The sequence below is a fragment of the Lycium barbarum genome, chromosome 1 (assembly GCF_019175385.1).
Source record: "Lycium barbarum isolate Lr01 chromosome 1, ASM1917538v2, whole genome shotgun sequence".
Lineage (NCBI taxonomy): Eukaryota > Viridiplantae > Streptophyta > Magnoliopsida > Solanales > Solanaceae > Lycium > Lycium barbarum.
Genome location: NC_083337.1, coordinates 21,105,462 through 21,120,908, shown reverse-complemented (window position 1 = coordinate 21,120,908; position 15,447 = coordinate 21,105,462). Strand labels below are relative to the sequence as shown.

The 15,447-nt window shown below is 34.2% G+C and overlaps 1 protein-coding gene across 2 annotated transcripts; it reads left to right on the top strand.

The window, feature by feature from the left end:
* The first annotated feature begins 4,778 nt into the window (after positions 1 to 4,778).
* Positions 4,779 to 15,087, top strand: LOC132633196 (F-box protein At4g00755-like). Of its 2 annotated transcripts, none has more exons than XM_060349459.1 (6): positions 4,779 to 5,005; positions 7,820 to 8,004; positions 11,391 to 11,816; positions 12,049 to 12,218; positions 12,558 to 12,676; positions 14,633 to 15,087. In XM_060349459.1, exons 2-6 carry the CDS (start codon positions 7,848 to 7,850, stop codon positions 14,916 to 14,918), a joined length of 1,158 nt encoding a protein of 385 aa, XP_060205442.1. In that variant the 5' UTR covers positions 4,779 to 5,005; positions 7,820 to 7,847; the 3' UTR covers positions 14,919 to 15,087. The 2 variants fall into 2 exon arrangements, with proteins under 2 accessions (XP_060205442.1, XP_060205451.1); XM_060349468.1 differs by having other exon boundaries at positions 4,780 to 5,005; positions 7,877 to 8,004.
* Positions 15,088 to 15,447: the final 360 nt, after the last annotated feature.

The window sequence follows — 15,447 nt, the reverse complement described above, 5'->3', positions numbered from 1 at the left end:
GCTATTTTTTAATTTTTGGTAAATATTCTCGGCTTAACTCATTTTACTTGTCATGTTGTCTTTTGCATGATTTTTTAAGAAAACGTGAATTAGAATTATAATTTGACTAATTTACCTTATTCATTATTTGATCTTCATTTGATATTAAATTGTATCTTATTTTTAAAATATATATATTTTAAGTATATTTATTTTAGTAAACATAACAAATAAATGACATGGCGAAATAGCAAATACAGCAATTAAATATTTTGAAGAAAAGTAATAATATGGGATCCATATTTTTTGCTGTGCAATAATTTCATTTGCTCTCACTAATGGGTTAATATGCATGTGGCAATGAATCCACTATTATTGACTTGATGGGGATACTTTGAGAATTACATGAATATTATTTGATTTTTTAATATATGAGGTGCACGTTTTTTTTTTTTTTTTTGACGTTGCCTTTTTTATTTTATTTTTTAATATGGGGTTCACTTTTTTTTCATGAGTTTGGAGAGGGTGGAGTCCACTTTTTTTTTCATGCGTTTGGAGAAGGTGGGGTTCACCTTTTTTTTTTTTAAGAGTGACTGTCGACGAAGTATGGGTAAACTGATGCTTCTATATAGTAGAAAAATAGAAATATAATAAAGTATTTCTATCTACTTTTTAGAAGAGTTGGTAATATAAAGTATAAAATGTCATTTTTTTGCCCTTAAATAAAAAAGTGGGTGGGGCCACAAATGATTTTTTTACCCTTAAATAAAAAAGTAGGATCGAACACGGACGACGATCTTGCCTAAACCGGCTCTTCTATGTAGTAGTAAATAGTAAAGTAATACATATAATTTTTTATTAAATTTTGATTTGGATAATTCTAATTCAAATTATTATATTAATTTTACATGTTTAAAATGAAACAAAGTAGAAATTTGATTTTCTATTTAAATGAAGAACTTCTATTTTTAAATTTTTAGTAAATATTTTTTGTTTAACTCATTTTACTTGTCATGTTATTTTTTATACGGTTTTTTAAGGAAATGTCAATTAGAATTATAATTTCACTAATTTACCTTATTAATTATTTGATCTCCATTTAATATTATTTTTTCTTTTATGACATTAATCTCTTTTCACATTTATTAGAGTAAAGGAAAAATGAAAAAGTAATTTAATTCTATCTTATTTTAATATATAAATATTTTAAGTATGTTGTTGTACAATAATTTCATTTACTCTCATTAATGGGTTGATACGCATGTGGCAATGAGTCCATCATTATTGATTTAATTGTTTGATTTTCTAAGCAGTTTTTTTTAACATTGTTTGTTTTTTAAACATAGGATTCACTTTTTTTTTTAATATTGCTTGATTTTGTTAATATGGGGTCCACTTTTTTTTCCCGTGAGTTTGGATGTGGTGAGTTCCACTTTTTTTCCTTCTCTTTTTTTTAGTATTGGTTGATGTTTAATATGGGGCTCACAATTTTTTTTAATATTGTTTGTTTTTTTAATATGAGATTCACTTTTTTTTTTTAATATTGCTTGATTTTGTTAATATGGGGTCCATTTTTTTTCCCGTGAGTTTGGATGTGGTGGGTTCCACTTTTTTTTTTTTTTTTTTTTTTTTTAATACTGGTTGGTGTTTAATATAGGGCCCACAATTTTTTTTTAACATTTTTTATTTTTTTAATATGGGTTTCACTTTTTTTTTTTTAATATTGCTTGATTTTGTTAATATGGGATACACTTTTTTTTCCGTGAGTTTGGATGTGGTGGGTTCCACTTTTTTTCTTCCTTTTTTTTAATACTGGTTGGTGTTTAATATGGGGTCCATAATTTTTTAAATATTAATTATTGTTTAATATATATGGGGCCCACAATTTTTTTTTTTAATTTTAGTTGTTGTTTCAAGATTTGTATGCCCTAAAATGTTGTACTTGATGCCTTATCACTTGTTCACGTGGGTATTAATTTACTATACACTGGGTCCACTTGTATTTGAATGTCACGCACTAGCTTTGCAATATCCAAAGTTCTGCATCATGACCATGTGGGTCCTACGTTGATGTGTCAATTTGACATTTCCCACTTTGTTTGTTTTACTTTTGGCTTTTTGTTTTTTTAAAAAACTGGTTGGTGTTTAATATGGGGCTCACAATTTTTTTAACATTGTTTGTTTTTTAATATTGCTTGATTTTATTAATATGGGGTCCACTTTTTTTTCGTGAGTTTGAATGTGATGGGTTCCATTTTTTTTTTTTTTTTTTTTTTAATATTGGTTGGTATTTAATATGGAGCCCATAATTTTTTTTTAATATTAGTTGTTTTTTAATATATATATAGGGCCCATAATTTTTTTTAAATTTTAGTTGTTGTTTCAAGATTTGTATGCCTTAAAATGTTGTACTTGATGCCTTATCACTTGTTCACGTGGGTATTAATTTGCTATACACTGGATCCACTTGTATTTGAATGTCACGCATTGGCTTTGCAATATCCAAAGTTCTGCATCATGACCATGTGGGTCCTACGTTGATGTATCAATTTGACATTTTCCACTTTGTTTATTTTACTTTTGACTTTTTTGACTACGAAGCGGACGAACGAAGAGTGAGTAACAACTCACTCTTCTAAATAGTAGTAAATGACAAAAGATTTTATTATTAGTATAAAAAATAGTATTATATGTAATACCATAATTGCCCTTACAACTCACTCTTCTAAATAGTAGTAAATGACAAAAGATTTTATTATTAGTATAAAAAATAGTATTATATGTAATACCATAATTGCCCTTAACAGCAGTGATGTATCTGTTTAAGTTAGTAACCACTCTTAGTAGAAAGACTAAAATCAATCACTCTAATTAATTAAAGGTTAAATGGGGCAGTCAAATATCACAGGGACCAAAATCGTAATAAAGCAATAACATAAGGACGAAACAATTATTTTCCCTTCTCATTACTTCAGTCCATTTGGACGTCATTTAGGTTCTGGACTCTGCGAAATAACCTATCTGTGCACAATCGAAGTAATTGCATGGTTTGTCCTTCAAATGGACTGTTCTTTATTTTGTTTCCCTTCAAATGAGTTGGTATTTAATTTTTGCCTTTTAAAGATGAACTTATGCTTAGTGGAGTATAATTTTTTTAAAGGCACGAATATAACTTGTGGATATTATGATGCGTAACGTTTGTCTGGATTTTAAAGGGTAAAAAAAAGAAAAAGAAAAAAAAAGCACAAAATAGGGACAAAAGTGCAAATGACCCGTACAAATCGCCCACAAAAACTCATCATTTTATTTGCAGGGATTTCCTTCAAAGGCGCTGGTTTTTAATTTTTGTGCTTCGCTTAAAAAAGTGATCGAAAATATTTCAAGATTCTACGTTCGAACTCCCGGCCAGTAAGAAAAAAAAAATCGCAAGGTAAGACTTTGCAAAAATTCTGCCTAGCTTGCAGTTTTTTTTTTTTTTTTTACTTTAAAGTATTTTAGGCGAATGACAAAAATTAATGACCGAAAATTTGAGGGACAAAAATTAAAAACCACCCACCCGAATATGGTCAACAGTGCAAATTGCCCAAAACTCACTTGGTACAATAAAACTGTTGGGCCAGTGCTAACAGAAAAGTAAAATTTTCACGAACAGCTACCTTTTAGCTCCTTCTAACAACCTATAACTATATGTTCGACATTTACAATTCGTAGCTGGAGGACCTATATTTAGCTAGTAGACGCATCAACTTAAATATAGGATAAATATAACGGAAATACACACGCTGAGAAAATTGAAAGTGCTATATTTATGGAAACAAAACCTATTCCAATTTGAATTAAAATCAGTTTTTAATGTTCCCTGATTCACGCTCCTCCCATTCCATATCTGATCTCATATCTCATTCAAACAGCTAACAAATTCAAAAAAAATTAAATTCAAAAAGTACATTTTAATAATAAAAAAAAAAGGTTCAAAAACTAGTTCATCAAAAAACTTTGAAAAATAACAATATCAAACCAGTGAACAGAGCTCGTTTTAAATGATGAATATATATTTGAATTCATCTATTGAAATATCGAATTAAAGTTGAGTTCATAATTGAGGTAACAACGTTTTCACTGCAATTTTTTTATTTTTTCTTAAATTTTGAAAAATATAGTCAAAATATATCTGAAATATAGTCAACAGAAACTAGAATAAGTAATATTGAACATAATAATCAAAATACAATTAAAATATCGCCAAACTATAGTCATAATTGAGGTAACAACGTTTTCACTGTAACTTCTTTATTTTTTTGATTTTTCTGAAATTTTTCTAAATATAGTCAAAATATATGAAAAATATATCTGAAATATAGTCAACAGAAACCAGAATAAGTAATATTGAACATAATAATCAAAATACAATTAAAATATAGCCAAAATATATATTGAAAACAACTATTAAAATATCAATCCAAAACACTAGGAATTGAAAATTCAGGAAGTAACGAAAAAAAAATAAAAATATAGGTTAAATACATGATGAAACATAAAAATCAGTATAGAATCTTACCTTTTTTTGGAATTAGATTTGAATTTTGAGTGAAATTAATGAGTAGTTAATTAGAGATAAATAAGGAAATTGAACTATTATAAAACTGATTAAAATTGGAGGAAATTAAGGAATATTAAGCATAATGACGTGTATTTAAGGGATAGGAGAGAGGATGAGTGGTAAAAAAGTGATAGCTCTATAAAGTAAATATGTTATATTTTAGCTACTACATATAATGTTTAGTCTTCGCGTAAAAAATTAAACTACGCCGAGTAAATTTTACAACAGAAAAACCAACCCACCTAAGTATTCACGACATGGTTCCAGCCATCATGATCTGATGCATCACATCTTTAAAATCGTCGACTAGATGAAGTAGTAAAAAAGATTCACTGCTCAAATTTCTCCCTTTCAAGTCGTTCATGCTTCAATTTCCAGAGTAAACCCTTTTCAGTGGGATTTTGTTCTGTGCTTCTAATTGAAAAGGTAATTTCATTCATCCCTATTTTTAGATTAGTCTCACCATTTAGAAATTTATCAGTGTATCCGTATTACTGTTAGGTCATATGGTGATTTCTTTTTTCCCTTCGTTTAAGCGTCTTATATGGCTTGGTTTTGCGTTTCATTATTTGATATGTGTCTTTCAGATTGAGCTTCTTTTTTTACTCCCTCTATCCCAATTTATGTGGCAAAATTGGGATTTTGAGAGCCAAACTGTTGTATTTTGACAGTGAATTTGGACATGGATTTTTTTTTTTTGAACTAAAATTTACATATTGGGAAAGAGATAATGGTCAAGCACCTAAGGGTGGGGCCTAGTGGTCCAGAAAGTGGGTTGGGCACTGTGAGGTCACAGGTTCAGTTCCCAGCAGAGATAAAACACTAGCTGATTTCTTCCCATCTATTCTAGCCTTGCTAGACAGAGTTACTGGTACCTGTTGCTGGGGAGGTGGTAGGTATCCGTGAAATTAGTCTAGGTGCGTGACAGCTAGCCCGAACACCATGGTTATAAAAAAAAAAAAGAGATAATGGTGAAAAACACACCTGAACTATCACTTTTCCGTGAGTTTACTACCTGAACTGTCACCAACTATTTATCAAAGCACACCTCAAGGATCAGATGTTCACTTTTCCTACCTGAACGACGGTGATAGTTCAAATAGGAAAAAGGAACAACTAATAGTTGAGGATTGTTTTGATAAATAGTTGGTGATAGTTTAGGTAGGAAACTCACGAAAAAAGTGATAGTTCAGGTGTGTTTTTAACCATTAGGTTATTTGGAAACTACATAAAAAGTACTATAAGTCACAAGAATTAAAGACATGAAACAATTACGGCAAAAGAAAAACTTGTTTGGATCTCCAAATCCAAAAGGTGGCACATAAGTGCGGACGGAGGGAGTAGTTTGTTTCTTGATTCTGGATGGAAAATTGGTTATTTGCAGGAAGATTAGATTTATGCCCTAATATTAACTTGAATTAACAGGATGGCTTCTCTGGTATTTGTCTCAGGATCTAGTGAGAGAGTTAACCAAATTTGAAGTTGTAGAGAAAGTTTTAGGATAAATAGAAGTGCCATAGAATAAATGTGCAAGTTTAGCCCGCATGGTGGCTAGATGTAATTCAGATATATAAGCTCATTCTTTTTTTTTTTTTTTAAACCGTGGTGTCCATTTTTTTTTGAAAAACCGTGGTGTCCAGGTCAGCTTGTGCGCACCTCGACTAATTCCACGGGACATGTACCGGGTAATTCTGTCCACCAAGGCTTAGATAAATGGGAAGAAATCACCAAGTATATATAAGCTCATTATTTTAGGAGAATGACACGATAGATGGAGATGTGATGCATAGAATTAAAATAGGATGATTGATATGAAGGACTCTTGTGGGAACAATATGCTATGGGAAGATACCTAAAAGAAAACGTGAAAGGCAAAGTCGTTAAGGAGGGTTGAGATATGAGTTACTTATATTGAGATAAATATTGGATCCCAAAGGTCTGATTTATCCACCTAATGAATGCCATAGATATGCACATGTTAAATTTGATGTGGTGATCACTGAAGCATCTGAGGGATAAAATGTTAGATAGAAGTTGTCTGAGATGGTTTGGCTATGCCATACATAGACAACCTTTGCACGTATTTTTCTTCCTTTTTGTTTTTGTATGTGATGGTCATGTCCATGCTAGCTTGTCTATAGCTCGACTATACCACTGGGTACATGCTAACTCCCACCAACATAGGTATTGAGTAACTTTGCCCACTAAGGCTTAGGTAGAAATCACCCTTTTTTTTTTGGCTTTGGTGGGATTGCTGGTATTGGAATGTTGGTCTCCAAGGTTTGCATCCACTTTATTGACCACTAGACCACATCCCAGGCACTTGTTAAGTGCAATACTATGATGATTTAAGGTGATAAAAAAGGGGATGCTCTAATCAGCTAGGCTTTTAGAAGACAGAAGAGAAGAAGCAGGGTGTGTGATACTTTACCTTATTAAAAAAAAGCAAGGTGTGGGTTATTGTTTTGTTTGCTCTAATCTGGGTGGTGTAGAGGGAGAAATAGAGAGCTTTTGAATTTTGAAATGCATGAATTTGTACATTTGAAGAATAAACTCTAGTTCTTAATATCTTTTGGTGCATCCATGAGGTTCCTAGAGATTTTCGTCTTTTGTAGGGATCCATTTATTTTGTAGGTTCTGTATTATTTTGGTATACCTCTTGTATACAAGAGTTTTCTCCATTATTTATGAGTGTATTTCTTGATTAAAAAGGGATGAGATACACCTCAAATTACTTGGTGGAAAGTTGTTTAGACGAGCATACACTACATTGTGATTGATGTTGATTCAGCCAAAAAATGGAACAAAAAGGAAGCAACAGATCTGTGTAGTAGGCTATACCAGTTATCTGGGATTAAGACTTTAATTGTTATCATTACACTTCAGCTTCGGGTGCTTGTTTGTTTAGAGGATTTTAGTTTACATAGAGATATATGTGAGTTTTAAGAACCATTAGAGAATCCTTAATTTGCCTTGAAAGACATGTTTGGTTGTAGAATGAACTTGGCGTTTGACAGAATGAGATGGATATAGAGGATTCATGTAGTTGTACCAACTTAATTTGGATTCAGGTATAGTTGATTGATTGATTGATTGATTGATCTTCTAGGGATCTGGTTTGCTAATTTCTTTGAATTGGCAAAGATTGGTGTGGATAGTTGTCATCTTTTCCTATTCTCCTTCTTCCATTTCTTAAATGTTGATGCTTGTCATGTGAATTTATATATGGTGGTAATTCAGGTTTTGGAACTTTGAATAAATTGATGCGATGAACTTTTATAATGGCTTGTCAAACAGAATGGAGACTCGGATTGATTTTGTACAATCTCTGGAAAGTGACATGTCAGTTAATATTCTGACGTGTTTGAATGATCCAGCAGATGTGGTCCGTGCAAGCTCTGTCTCAAGCCTGTGGCACCAGTTTGGTGAGTTATGCAACTCAGTCTGATGATAGTTATTCTAGGCAGTTCCACTGAAAAAATATTTCTCCTATTTATAGTAATAACTCGCCATCTTGTTGAATTTCGCATTTCCTCTTTATATGGAAGAAGTCTACTGTACCTGTTTCCTACGCTAAATATATTTGGTCATATTACATCACATAATTGATGAGGTTTGGAAAGCTCATCATTCGGTATTGCTGGTTATGGGTAATTGCTTGAGGGCCATAGTCTGCAAAAATGAGACCACTGTGTATGTTGTCGATTTAGGGTTTACCCTAGTTTTAATTGATCGCAGATCAATGCTGGAGATCTAAGCCATTTTGGGATTGTGAATTCACAACACTTTCTTTGTCTGCAGCTAGACCTGCTTTTAGAAATGAGGCTTAAATTTTAATCTTATTATGTGTTGATTAATGGTTCAGACTTCGAATTCTGAAAAAAAAGGAGCTGCTTTCTGTCCTAGGCAAACTTTATTTTGCATATCTTGGTTTTTTTCTTTATTGGTACGTCTTTGTGTCTGACTCTACGTCATACAACAGTGATGTCCATGTTCATGAAGGTATACCTATTATTTTCCTTGTTTTCTATGAATCTAGGTTTGAGCCTAATCAAGGAGAATGTGGCAATACCTAGATGACGGGATGGTCTTGGTGATTTTGCCCATGTCATTGGTCAAAAATGTAAATGGTCCCACCTAATAAAGCAACTGTAAATGGTCCAAAAATATGAGTTTTGTCCTAAGTTGCGAAGACGAAAACATTATTAAATCTAGTGTTTTAAAAAGAAATCAGGCCACGATGTTGTGGGTGTCTCTTACCCAAGTCATAGGAACATCTTCCTCTCTTCCTTTGGCGAATAGTGATGATGTCGACACAATTTCTTCTTGCTTGTTTATGCTCCCAGCTTGTATGTTGCTAGCGTAGAGCATGGAGCAAATGATCAATCACTCAAGTTTCATTATTATCGAGAATGGATGACTTGAGAATTCCAATTCGAATCGACCAATGTTGCACCAAAGGGTATGGTCTAACATGGATATAGGAGACTAGGGTTCAAGTTGTAATAGAGGCAAAAAAAGATGGTGATTTCTTCCCATTTGTCTAAGCCTTGTTAAAGAGAGTTACTTAGTACCCGCAAGGGTGGCTCAGTTGGTTGAGCATGGGGCTTTCATACTGGAGGTCTCAGGTTCGCAACCCCCTGTCTACAACAGCAAGGGATTTGCTTTCTGGGTCGAGCTCGTCGCATGGGGCTTCCTAGTGCTGGTTATCTCTCCTGTGCGGTTTGTGAGCTATTGCACAGGAGCTAAGTTTACCCTGTGCGCACCCGAAGGGTAGCGGCTGCAGTTCCCATGCATTAAAAAGAGAGAGAGAGAGAGAGAGAGAGAGAGAGAGAGAGAGAGAGAGAGTTACTTAGTACCTAATGTCACCACTGTCGAAAAAAACAAAAACAAAGAGTGACTTAGTACCTAATGTCACCACTGTCGAAAAAAACAAAAACAAAGAGTGACTTAGTACTTGTGCTGATGGGATGTATCGGATACTCAATGGGTCAGTTGAGGTGCGGACAAATTGACCTGAGCATAAATTCATTTATCAAGAATATTTGATTCCTCTGTAAGTTCATTTAGATATCAATAAAGAAAAAATCAAAGAAGAAGTGATCCCCAATCAAAGAAGAAGTGATCCCCTGTCCAATCCCCTCCCAAAACACCCTCAACACGAAGAAAATAAACGAAAAAGAAAAAGAAGGATGATAATGAGGAAGAGGAGGTTAAGTGGGGCAGCCTATAGGATGTTTAAATAATTTACTTACACCCAAAGAGAAGATGAATGTATCATTTATTATCTTGGGTGAATTGTATGAATTTGTGGGCTGTCACTTCAACTGGATTCAGAAAAACTTTGTTCCCTCTTACTTTATAAAAGGATGAAAACATAGATGTTGTTTAACATACATTATTAGTTGATATAATTAGGCGCTCCCTCCGTTTCAAAATGTTTGTCTTACTTTCCTTTTTAGTCTGTTTTAAAAAAGATGCCTCTTTCCTTTTTTGGCAACTCTTTAATTTCAACTTTCCACATGGCATGTTTAAGACACAAGATTAAAGGGCATTCTGGTACATTCTACATATCCATAGTTAACAACCACAAGATTCAAAAGTCGTCTTTATTTTCTTAAACTTTGTGCCAAGTCAAAACCAAACAAACATTTTGAAACAGGAGTAGTATTTGTTTGCATATGGCACGATGAACATCTGTCAAGCTTTTGGCTAATCCTCAAGTATTGGTGATGTGATCTAATTGAGTGTTGCTTTCCTTGTTGCATGTGATCTCGTAATCATTGATTCTGTCCTCTAAAGCTAGCTCCTCCTCCTCCTTTAGGATAGGATGCTCTTGTCCTTTCTATCTAACACTCTTGGTTGCCTTAGAGGACTATCTTTCTCTTTATATGCAAACCTTGACAACGAACAGGTTATTGACTAATAGTTGCCTTAGAGGACTATCTTTGTCTTTATACGCAAACCTTGACAACAAACACATTATTGACTAGTAGTTTATCTTCCGAACCCATTAAATACCTAAAAAAAAGAAGTCCAAACTCTGTTGTAGTACTGGTAAAATATTGACCCCAATTTCTAACGTTTTTTCAAAAAGTCATTTGTATGCCTTGAGTGGTCAGATAGTTACGGCCACTAGATCCTTCATACTCTTGCTAAAATATACTTAAGACTCAACCAACTGTCCTAACTCGATCATATCTTTTGTTTCATTTCTTCTTGAACAATCACAAACACTTTTTTGATTATGGATTTACTGTCAGAAATTTAATGCGTAATCTCACCATTCAATGTGTATTCCTAAATAATCTCATTTTCAATTATTCAATGTTAGCCATATTAGTCAGTCGTAAAGGAAGAGGAGCTAGCTTTAGGGGCAGAATCGAATTTACTGCTGCAAGCCCTTGGGCTTAGTTCAGAATTCTGCCTTTTTTGAAGATTAAATTTCTTGTACATTTTCATTGCGTATGTATTTATTGGTAATAGCTCTTTATTACTTTAAGCACTACATACCATTTCTTTAGAAGCTGCTGTCCAATTCAATTAACTTATTTGGAAGTTGGAAAGTTTCCTGGATATACATTGGAATACCAGTAGTTAAACTTACTGGCTAATCCGGCTTGATAATGCCATGTAAATTTCTTAGAATTTCACAATCACTGTACAGAAAATTAGGGGTAATTGGCCCTTTCTTCAGAAATATAGGTACACCAGTTTTAATACTAGGAAGTAATTTGAGGTTCACTAGCATTTGGGAGAAGAAAGGCCTGATTTTAAATAGAATAGTAACATCGTGACTTATTTTTTGCAGTGATTACAAATGGGCTTGCCAAGCAACTATGCCTTAGAAGGTTTCCTCAGCTTTCTAGCATTGCACGTATAACTGAACCAGATCGGACAACAATAGAAGCAAATGGTGTTGGATCTAACAATTCCAGTTGGGATATTCAAAGAGTAAAGAGAGACCACAATGCTTATGCTTCTCTGCTTCAAGCTACTGCAACATTAAACACATGTCAGATGGGATGCATTGGTTATGCAGTTAGTGCTTCAAGTACAGATAGATTTCCTAGCGAAAGTATTGTCAATACTCTAACATCTAAGGACAGATATCAACATAGACCTTCATACTGGTCAAGTAAAGGACATGCTGATCCAGATGCCTCTGAGACACTAATTTACAAATTGAAAGCCGATCTATGTGTTATTAGTGAAATCAATGTACAACCTTTCGAAGGTGACTGCTTCATTATGTCTTTCCGATTTAGTGAAATCAGTCTTATTAGTGAAAGCTGATCTATGTGTTATTAGTGAAATCAATGTACAACCTTTCGAAGGTGACTGCTTCATTATGTCTTTCCGATTTATCTTTCAGGGGCCTTGGATTCCCCCTCAAGTATTTTGATATAAGTTTCACAGATTTCCCATGTTTTACTTGGTCCTCTTGACTAATATGTATTCTTATTCAGCTTTTTTCCAGCCCGGCAAGCCTATATACTCTGCAAAATCTTTTCGATTTCGGTTAGGGCACCCCAAAAATTCAGTGGACGAAAATGATATGTTGCAAGTGCCTCAGGAACAGCCTGCTGATGACGAGTTCATATGGACGTATACCTCAGAAGTTTTCCCTATGGCACAGGTATTCTTTTAATAATTTTTTTCCTGAACAAAGATGCTCATTTCTAATTTGTTTTGTTATGGTAAGTATTTTCTATGTTGCTCGGACTCTTCAAAAATGTCGGGTGCGTGTCGGATTCTTCACAAGTAGTGTATTTTCGGAGAATCTGACACGGGTACGGCATCGAAAGTAAAGAGTCCGCACAACTTATTTCCCACTGGTAGGGCAGGTTTAAGCTTATATGTTGCCAGATTAGTGTCATGTAAAATGTCAACTAGTTTGAGTTTCATCTCCAAGCCTTCAAAAGGAGCATAGTATTTTTCACGGGAAGAATTGACATATTATAATATTGATGAGCAGGAAAACTGCTTGCAAAAGTTCAAGTTACCAGAACCAGTGCTTTGCATTGGTGGATATCTGCAGATTGAACTGTTGGGTAGAGTTCAGAGGCAACATACCGACAACTTGTTTTACATATGGTTAGTTTTCTGCTCTTGTATGTCGTGAAATATTTACGACTTCTCTATTGGTCTACTAGGGTGTCAAATGGGCAGGTTAGGCGGGTCAAAATGGGTTCAGTTAATAATTGGCGGGTCAATAATCCATCCAAAAGTTACTTGGGCTAAAAATGGTTGGGTTAAAATGGGCTAAAAAGATATTTTTGATGTATTAGATCTCTTGTAAGAATAGAAAAAACAGTAGAGATCAATGCTGTAAATGTAACCTTTTGGAGGGGGACTACATATTTTTATGTAGTACACCTGTGGATATATAGATTAACTATTACAAGTCTCAAAAAAAGGGCTAAAAAGCGGGACATAGCCCAACCCACCCAATTCTTACTAAGTTTTAATTTCTTTGTTGTTTTACAATTTTTTAGTACCTAATAAATTATTATTTTTCTTTATTATGGCTATATATGACATCAAATAGAAAGAATTGACTTTTTGAAAATATTTTTGACAAGTTTTCTCATGGGTCAATTTGGACTACATATAATCTCAAATTTTTGATGGGCTGAAATGGGTTGCGCTGAAATAGGCGCGTCAATGACAGCCCAAGCTTGGACGGGTTGGGCGGGTCATCTTTTCATGAGCTAATTTTGCCACTTCTATGCTCTACTTTTTTTTTGCGCGGATTGCCCTTCTTTTGGGGTGGTCTTTAAATTTTACCCTTCAAATTTGTGGTCTTTAAATTTTGCCCCTCATATTTGTGGTCTTTAAATTTTGCCCTTTGCTTGGAAAGGTGGGCGAATACATGAAGTTCTGAGTTCGAACCCCCACTCAGGCATAAAATAAAAAAATAATTTCACCAGACAGGACTGGGGGAGTTTATGCCGGATCCAACATACAATCTTTAAGGAAAAGCTAAAGTTATGCCGGATCCGGCATAACTAAAAGTCTGCCCCATAAGGCAGAATTTTTCCTAAGACATAGTTTAGTTATGCCTTATGGGGCAGAATTTTAGTTAAGGCATAACAAAATTATGCCCCATAAGGTAAGAACTTTGATTAAGGCATAGACTTTGCCTTATAAGGCAAAGTTTAAGTTATGCCTTAAGGAAAAGTTCCGCCTTATGGGCATGCTTTTAGTTATGTCTTTGGGGCACACTTTTTAGTTAAGGCATAACTAAAAGTTTACCTTGAAAAGTAAAATATATATATACATATATATATATATATATGCTTCAAGGCAAAGTCTGCCGGAGGGGGCAGACTTTTAGTTAAACACAACTAAAAGTCTGCCCCCTCCGGCAGACTTCTAGTTAAACACAACTAAAAGTCTGCCGGAGGGGTCATAGCAAAATTTAAACTTTGCCTTATAAGGCAAACTTTTAGTTATGTCTTAAGGAAAACTTACGCCTTATGGGGCATACTTTTAGTTATGTTTTATGGGGCACACTTTTAGTTAAGGCATTACTAAAAGTTTACCTTGAAAAGTTAAAAAAAAAAAATGTATATATGCTTCAAGGCAAAGTCTGCCCCCTCCGGCAGACTTTTAGTTAAACATGACTAAAGTCTGCCGGAGGGGGCATAGCGAAATTTACATTCTGCTTTGCAATTTTTTTTTAAATTTTTGACTGAGTGGGGGTTCGAACCCGGAACCTATAGGTTTTAGCCGAAGGGCAGAATTGCCCATCAGCTAATGTAGCAGCAGACATGCGCTTGCGTCATAAGCATATTGATCCTTGCCGAGGCTGCTATCTAAGCTAATATCTCTCATGTGATTATATGCCATATATTTTAGTCTTGCCTGTGTTACAGAAGAGAGAAATTCTAGTGCTTTTTATTTTTGTTTTATATAATATTGGTGTGACGAGCTTAAATTGAACGACATGATTAGTGAGGATTTATATAGCCTAACCCAACTTGTTTTGAATTGGGGCGCATTAATTGTTTATACTTTGATAAAATGCTGTTTCATTCGTATTTGCAGCATTGGCCATGTGAGAGTTCTGGGGCGTCCCCTCTGCCCTGCATTTGACATAGAAATCCTCGAACAATCAGGGAAGTTTGCATTGAAGTACAACCCGATGGTTTTCGGATGGATGTTGCGAAGCTTTTCTGACGAGACAAATATGACCCCACCGTCATCAGAGGAAGAAGTGGTTGAACATGTAGGTCTTATGGGGTTTCTGTTAGGGGGTTACCATGTGGGTATTGAACCCGTGGCATGGCCCGACGATGATGAAGAAATGGATGAACCTGATGTATTTTGGTAGTATGAACTTGTATGATAATCTCTTGTATTTAGTTTTAAAAGTTCCTTCAAGTAACACAGTTTCAAATAAGTTCCTTCAAGTAACAGACATCCTTTGTTTTTCATGGTCTTGCAGTTTTTAGTATTAGAACTACATAAACCTTTTACATTCAAGTGGTTTTCTTTTGCAATATGCTTGTCATAGTTTTTCCCTAATATTTCAGGCTTAAATGCAAGTAAACAAATAATTAAGCCACAAAAAAAAAAAAAAAGAGAGAGAGAGTGCACATTTGATATTTGTGCATGATGAAAGCTTACTGGACTTGGTGTTTACATCAAAATGGTTAAGTGATTTAGTGAGGTGAAATTATATATTTACTTGGTATTTGTGTTAGTGGGAGGTAGCAGATACTTCGTGAAATTAGTCGAAGCACATGGAAGTTGGCTCGAACATCACGATTATCAAAACAAACGAGTTAATTCATCATAGTTAAGAGAGAAGCCTACATAGAAACACAAGCATGCATCTATTGATTTGGTATAAACGCTCT

Bases quoted from the DNA above. Each gene is read 5' to 3' on its own strand.
- LOC132633196 (XM_060349459.1), top strand. From the start codon at position 7,848: ATGAACTTTTATAATGGCTTGTCAAACAGAATGGAGACTCGGATTGAT. The intron at 8,005-11,390 runs GTGAGTTATGCA...TATTTTTTGCAG, and splicing joins AAGCCTGTGGCACCAGTTTG to TGATTACAAATGGGCTTGCC. The intron at 12,219-12,557 runs GTATTCTTTTAA...ATTGATGAGCAG, and splicing joins AAGTTTTCCCTATGGCACAG to GAAAACTGCTTGCAAAAGTT.